This window comes from Xiphophorus couchianus, chromosome 2 (genome assembly GCF_001444195.1).
Source record: "Xiphophorus couchianus chromosome 2, X_couchianus-1.0, whole genome shotgun sequence".
In the NCBI taxonomy this organism is placed as follows: domain Eukaryota; kingdom Metazoa; phylum Chordata; class Actinopteri; order Cyprinodontiformes; family Poeciliidae; genus Xiphophorus; species Xiphophorus couchianus.
Window position 1 is genome coordinate 29,741,375 of NC_040229.1, and position 7,813 is coordinate 29,749,187.

The following is a 7,813-nucleotide window of genomic DNA, read 5'->3' on the forward strand; positions in this document are numbered from 1 at the left end:
CTTTACTTCCACTATTTTCTTCTTGTGTGCCCATTATGTTCAGTAAGAGTGATTTCTGAGTTCAGTGATCTTGTAGTCGTTCACGTGCAAGTTTTAACGGAGTTCTCAGCTGCCTACTGCTTCCTGCCTTTAATTCTTTTTATTATGTTTAATTTTTGGATTTTTTGAGATCAGAAAGACAAGCCCAAAAGATATAAACAAATAAATCAATCTTATTTAATTTTTTTATTTTTATTTGAAACAGCATTCACGCTATACACTGTATTCTTGAGGCACATTCACATCAGGTGCTAAGGATCTTCATGCAATGCCAAATGTAGGCTACAGCTTTGTTGAATGCAGACTGTGACAATGAATGACAATATTGCTTCATTATTTGGCACATAGGAAATGTATTTTTCTTCTGTATTACCAATCGTGTTATTTTTTGAACAGGTTTGCAAAACGAGGAGCGAAATGAAGTTCCAACCGAACAAAACTAACAAAAAAATGTAGTTATACCACAATGCCCAGGGTTGATTATGCGTTAATTCTATGTACATTTAAAAGTTGCAATAAAATACAACTGCACACGTTTCTAGAGGATCTCTCAGACAGATCAGAAGCAACGTTGACATTCTGAGCTTTGCGAGCCTCTCGTCCCGCTGCTGTATCAAACGTAGATCATCGAGGTTTTTTTCCCTCACACAAAATAAACTCATACATTTTGTGTAGTGTTCTTTACATCACAAGTTAAATTCCCAGAGGAGTTTGGATTATAGTTAACTGGTCAGTGATGATATTTATGCTAAAGCTTGTTTTGTTGTTCTTTCTGAATAAGTTTATTGTTAGAAAAACATGATTTTGTACACAGAGTCTTTGGAGGAACAACAAAAATGAGAATGAGAGAAGAGAGTTACGGCACTCTACTTTCCAAATCTGCTTATTGCGTTAAAAACACATCGACGGCCACCCTGAAACAACTGCTACAGATTACAATTATTTCACCTGGATAAAAGTACCTGGATATATATTTTGTAAATGTACAATAAATAAAAAACAAACACACACAAAAAAAAACCTGTCAGTCTCACTCTTTACAAGATACATAAGTAATTTTAAAACAGCTCAGAATGCACTGGGGAATAACAAAACCAATAAGGCGCAATCAATGACAAACGATTGTGTTTTTTTCCTGAAAGAGGAGCGACGCCCGCCCTCCGCCGCCCTGTCGGTCATTCTCAACACACATATGAGAGGCTACAGCCAGAGTAGGCACCGTGCAAGTACAGGGAGTTTTCTTACCAAACACTTCAACCCAAACTCTAAGCTGAAAGTCCTGTGAAAGGAAGAAAAACATTTCATGTCCATGTCTCCTTCTGCTGTTTAATGGAGAACCAAACTTAGACTAAAACTGGTTGATTACCACAGCCTGTAATTAACCAAATATATTATATATATACATTTTTTTTTTTTTACTTAGCCCTATTACGTGAAGATGTGGTTTTAATTTCATTGTGGTACCAATAAAATTGCTCACAAATCTACATCCTAACATTGTAACACGGCACCAAACAAGAGTCCACAGGAACGAGAAGAGGATTTTCCATGGTAAAGGTGTGTGTGTGTGTGTGTGTGTGTGTGTGTGTGTGTTAGATCCTGCGCAGTGGGTGCCACATGGAGACGGGCTTCCTCAGCGTGGCCAGCATCTGGTTCCAGTGGGTGATCCCCATGCCGCTGGCCTCGGGGCCGATGATCACGTGGCCCAGGTTTTCGCCCCGTCCGTCGTCTGTGGCCTCCGCCACGGTGACCCTCAGGGAGAGCTCCTGCCAGCAGAGCGACACGGTTACATAAACAGGCTCTGCAGACGTGACTCCGCATGTTTTTGTCCAAAGCTTTATGAAACTGGCCGAAAAAACCCCCCACCAAAGTTCTCTGTTGGTTTTATTGAGGAAGGAGTTTTTGGGTGGAAAAGGTCAAATCTGTGGAATGTAGTGGCAGCTATTATACGCAAACTGAAAAACTATACAGAACTGGTAGCCAATTTAGTCAGAAAAATAAAATAACTAAGACAATTCAACTAGTTTGGTTCAGCAGACAGCCGTTTTTCTGAAAGTTTTTTTTTTAACTTTTCCCATTTCTCCATGTCACAAACACAAACCGAAGTGGAGCATTGTTGTGAAAAGTAAGAAAAAGCATGCATGACTTTCGAATTAAGTTTCAAATAAACTGGAAAGTGTGGCGTGCATTTGTTTTTAACACCACTCTGAGTAAATACTTTGAAACAAGTTTTAAAGGGGTGTTTCTCGATTGATTTACAAAAAAAAAAAAAACAATGAAATGATGTGTCCCTCGAGCACTTTCAGCAAAATGTTTGGCCACCACTGATATTAAGAAAATCATCTAGACTGCATATTAACCAGAAAGTGAAATGCCCCGGATTCTTGAGACAAAAACAAATACAAACTCAATATAAACTCAATATATGCAAAATATTGAAAGTTTCTCCTTTTAAAATTATTTACGCTCACATTTTTTGGCAAATGCAAACAGATTTTTTTTTTTTTTCCTAAAAATTTGACCTTTTCACTCTACTGCAACTTTTTTGTTTTGTTTGTCTGGTTACTAATCAAGGCTACCCCCTTATTGATAAAATAAAACCAGTCTGCAGTGTGAAGCGTCACCTGCAGGACGGCGGACGGCACCGAGAAGATCATGGCTTCGTTGAAGATGGGGTTGGTGTCGTCTCGTTTCGTGGAGGTTTTCTTCTTGCTGATCTTTCTGCCGTCTTGCAGCAGATACACTTTGACAAACGGATCTGATGGCGGAGAACCAGAGAGTCACATTAGAGCAACTTGTTCTCTGTAAGTCAACAAACACATTTCAATTAGAATCACCCATCCCCTTATTTTTCTGAGCGGAATTTCACATGGAGCAGACACGATTAGCTCAGGTGACCTTTAGACTTAGAACGAGTGAGATGAGTGATTTATAGCTCAACTATCCGACTAGATGACGACCAATACGTCCTCCCACATTTAATTCCTGTTAGCACTCAATGACGACATACTGTGTAAAACTTTTAAAGCACTTTGCGATTTGAAAGCCAATATAAAATTAAGAGTTTTGCACAGTGCTTGATATTTTCCACTGAGAGTTGTGAATTGTGTCGTAAACTTTTAAAATAATAAGTATACTCCTCTGTGTACCTCAGAGTTTCCTTTAGGATGTTTTTGAGCTGTGACGGTGGGCTGAGGAGGGTTGATACGATGCTGCCGATTAATTGGGAAGCTTTCAAAAAGTATTTGAAGCATTGTGCACGAAGGCCAAACTAAATTAATGAGCCACGTTACTCTTGTTCAAATGCAACATACGTTAACAGGGTCGTTTTCACAGAGCTGAGCTAAAAATGCATTCAACTTGACCTTCTTTAGGAACTGTCGTTTCACCTTTTCTCTACTTCAGAGTGTCGTCTAGTTTTACTTCACTCCTGAAAGCAGCACGGCGGACAGCAGCCAGCTTCACAACCCCACAGGCCAGAGCCAGAGGCGTTGGGTTTTCAAAATAAAGTCAATTTCAATGCTTCCTGACACTTACATTTATTTCAAACTCTGATTATGGGTACTATAAGTGCACAAATGTAGGCTATATATAGATAGATGTGTAGGTAAATATCCCATATGCCTTACATTGTTTAAACATATATTTTTTTAAAACTGCATTCTGAATTTGTGGTGGCTTTTATTTTGCAGTGGTGATGTGTCACATGTAGATGGAATCCCTTTACATGATAAATAAACTCGCAAGCAGAAAAACAACATCATACGTAGCCTCTCCTCACCTGCTGTGTTCTTTTCATTGGTCCATATTAGATTCTTGCACTTGGCCACGACCACCGTGAGCCGCTCTGCCGTCGGCAAGTAGCTGAGAGACAGCAAAATCTCCCCGACCGCATCCACGGCCTGCGGAGGAGTCAAACACACGCAAAGGTAAGAAGCTTCTGCAGCTGGAACATAATCCTGACCTGCAGGGGAATCGTTTATGAGACGTGTGAACTGAGGCAGATGCTGCGCGAGAAAATCTGAATACTTTCTTGAACAGATTCTGGAATGGAAAATCATAAGTAGTCATTGAAGGGACTGAGCTAATATTTAGTCAACTAAAAATTAGCCATTCAAAATATTTTTGTTACAAAAAAAAAAATCATTTAGTTATTTATGCCCTGCGACAGACTGGCGACCTGTCCAGGGTGTACCCCGCCTCTCGCCCGGAACGTAGCTGGAGATAGGCAGCAGCAACCCTCCCGACCCCATTAGGGACAAGGGTGAACAGAAAATGGATGGATGGATTTAGTTATTTAACGAAAAATTCACAAAGTCTGAAACATTTGGGTTGGATGGGCAAAGATGCTGAATCCACTATCTTTTTGTATGACACACGACAAACATCTGGTTCTGCTATGCAGGCCTGAAGTTTCATATCTGCATTCACTGCTTACACTTTCCGTTTAACACCCCATGTGACTCATGAAGCAACAAGCCATGGACTGCTAAAGATGTGCTCAATGAGTTTCAACTGATGTTTATTAAAACGGACGTGTAGTTTTGGTTAGTGGCCAGCAGAGGGATCAAAACTCCACTTCATGCTGTCTGCAGCGTCCACAATGTAAACAGTCAAACGCTCCAATTACATTTTCCGTTCTGGAATTTGAATGAGCTTCAAACTGGAAGCTCATTTTCAGCAGCAATCCTTTCAACCACTGAATTAAGGTCCTGCTTAATTCAGGGACCTTATTGACGTCCTGAAGGTAGAGCCAGGCGTTGAACGGCCTGATGGTCAGGTCCAGGTCCGACAGCTTCAGCTCAGCCAAGCCGGCGCTGATGTTCCGTTCATCGGCGTCGATGCCAAACGCGGCGAAGCGCAGGCTGTACTCGTCCAGGGCGGACTGGTCCATGGGGACGGAGAAGCGCTCGTCAAAGAGGACGGTGAACGCGTTCGTCTGGACCTGCGGGAACGACACGGAGAGAGAGGCTGAAATGTACGAGACTGTGAAGCAAATGTTGACAAAGTAAGTACACCCCGGGATTAAAAGGTCTGCGGGACAACTTCAGCAGTAAGAAGCTGAAGCACTTGTTTTCTGTACGACTTAGTAAGTCGCCAAAATCATCGGAGGGAATCATTTGCCCACTGTTGACTCGGTACATGGAGGTTTGTTCATCCATTGGTCTCTTGAAGTTCTGAACTTTGACTAAATTGGATCACTGCCACATCCAGATTCTTTTACTCTTCGCTGCTGTGTTTGGGATCGTCGTCTTTGCTGAACCAGTTTTGGTCCAACTTCAGCTTTGGCTTCACATCTGACTCAAGAATACTTTGAGGCAAAGAAGAGTTTTTAACTTAATGACTGCACATGGGGCTCGTCAGACAACCAGATGAAAAGCCAATAGTAACTCTGGAGGAGCTGCAAAACTCCACAGTTCAAGTGAGAGAATCTGTTGACTGGACAACTATAAGTGATGCTCTCCACTACTTTTGGTCTCAATGCAAAGTTCTTTATGTGGCCACTGTAAATTCAATTTCTTCATTTTAGACCACCTGTGATAAAAAAGCGGTGATAACATGAACCTGTGATATTTTTACTTCAGGATACCTTCATAGTTTCATACCAGCCCAGGCCCAGTTTGGAACAAAGATGTTAGAATAACTAGGACAGAGTTAGAATGGCCTAGTTAAAGCCCAGACTTGAGTGTAACTTAGAGTCTTTGGCAAGAATTAAAAGCCCACAGATGCCCTCCATCCAATCTGACTGAGCTTGAGATAATTTATTTAAAAAATAAGACCAAGTAACAAGTTTAGTTATTAAAGCTAATGTGTGAAACTGTTGATTTTGTCATGTGACTGAAAGTCATTTGAAAGAGTAACTGAGGTCACTGGCGAATAAAAACTAGTGGCAGTGCAATAGAACAGGTTAAAAATCATAGCAAAATGCCTTTATGTAAGCTTGGAGTCGTGATCTTGAACTTAAAGAGCATCATAACTGCCAAAAATCTGCACAAATAATAATAAAAAGTGATCCGGAGAAGAAGTCTCTGTTTCTTCTAGCCTTTCCTCCTTTCACAATGCGAGGTTTTCGTGCTGCCGTGTTGGTCTCGTCTCTCAGGAGACAACAGTGGCGATGGCAACACGAGGCAATAAAAAGAGTAAGTGTGTGTGGACATGTGTAAGTGTGAGTCACGGCAGAAATAGAAAGATTATTACAGGGGAGAATAAAGGCAAGAGGCCATGACAGCAAATATATAGAAGATGAGAAGGAAACTAAAGAAAAGGATTGTAAAGAGAGGCGGAGGGTAAATGTGGGGAAAACAATAGTGATGACAGAGATGTTGGATGGTAGAATAAACAGGAACAGGCAGAAGAAAGGAGCCTGCTTGACCACTAATGAGCAGGCACCTGCAGAGGGGGGGATGAGAGGGAGAGAGCCCCTGACCCTTTTATCATTGATGCCCCTAGTGCCCTTTTTTCTTTTCTTTTTTTTTTTTATCTGTATGTCAGAAGGCCTGCTTGTGCCCCTCAGCAATAATGTTTAGCTAAGTACAATAATTTAGCAAAATAAACTAGTCTGGCTGCCCTCAGTCTAGTAATGACTCTCAGTCTCTCTGCCTCCATGTTGTCAAACAACATGGAGGCAGAGAAAGTGAAGAGAAGGGGGGCGGATCTGTGCCCTCTAACTATTAAATTATGGGCACGAATATTTTTATTCACAAACCAAATACACTAATTTGTGAATAAAAAGGTGAGTCTGATGTTGACGTTAGAAAAACTTGTTTCTATTTATATTTTTGTCCTCGCTATAGCGAGGCAAAACCCGCCTCGCCCCTAAACACAGAAATGCTTCAGCTGCAGAGAAACTTCTGACTTTAACTTTATCATTCTGCTAAAGGCCCGGTTCGCTACTGTACATGCAGTCTGAGTCGGTTCCACCGACAGATAGAAAGAATATCTGTCTTTATATCAGACATCCTGATATAAGACACGGTACCGACTGTCACCGCGAATCGCAAAGCAGATCAAAGCCCCGGTACACCTGGTACCACCCGGTACCACCTGCTGACTGTTCGCTCTGCTTCTCCTTAACGTTTCTACCAGGCAGGTTAAAGCTGCTGCTGACGGGATCTGGGCTGGAGGTTCGTGGCTGTAAATAGAAGTTATTGCAGAACCTCAAGTGTTAAAGGAAGATTCGGCCCATTTAGAGTCACAAAATAAACATCAGAGAAAATATTGTAGCAATAATTAGAACCGCAGCAAAAAGCCAAACATGCCACAATTAAAATAACCAAAATGTCTCCAAAGCATCGGGGGACCGACAGGGTGACGAGTGAAGCTAATGTCAGGAGCTCCGCAGAGTGTCGATGCAGCTTCATCAGTGGCTGCTGCCATCGTTACAGCAGGATGGACACTTTGAAGCAAGCCGATAAGCCTGCGCATCCAACATGTCAGCCTGAAGAAACAGAGCCACACAGCGGAGAGATGACTCACAGCCAGCTGGGACCGGGGGCAGGAAGTTCTGGCAACCAGGAGGTGGGAACAGAAGGCAGGTGGGGCAGGCAGAGGGACGCAGGCACTTTCCCTCCGTTTCGTATTAGAGGGCGGCGATGAAAATTAGCTGTGAATTTTATGGCAGGACTTTGAAAGGTGAACTATTAGCAGCTAAATATAAACGACTGCTAAATGAGGACAGCTCCTGGAACACAAATAATGAAAATGAGGCAAAAATAAAAAGCAAAATAGCAGCTGCAATAAAAGTAACCAAATCTGATCTTCACAGGAAAATTTG

At 41.9% G+C, this 7,813-nt stretch overlaps 1 protein-coding gene across 2 annotated transcripts in view; it reads right to left on the reverse strand.

Annotated features, from left to right (window-relative positions):
- Positions 1 to 206: 206 nt before the first annotated feature.
- Positions 207 to 7,813, reverse strand: part of syt12 (synaptotagmin XII) — a 31,719-nt gene continuing 24,112 nt past the window's right edge. For both annotated transcript variants that reach the window (XM_028043253.1, XM_028043261.1), the window contains exons 5-8: positions 4,769 to 4,984; positions 3,821 to 3,941; positions 2,664 to 2,797; positions 207 to 1,805 (exon numbers count right to left, since the gene is read on the reverse strand). In XM_028043253.1, the coding sequence (XP_027899054.1) occupies positions 1,632 to 1,805; positions 2,664 to 2,797; positions 3,821 to 3,941; positions 4,769 to 4,984 (645 nt within the window). In that variant the 3' untranslated portion in view covers positions 207 to 1,631. The remainder of the gene's footprint in view (positions 1,806 to 2,663; positions 2,798 to 3,820; positions 3,942 to 4,768; positions 4,985 to 7,813) is intronic.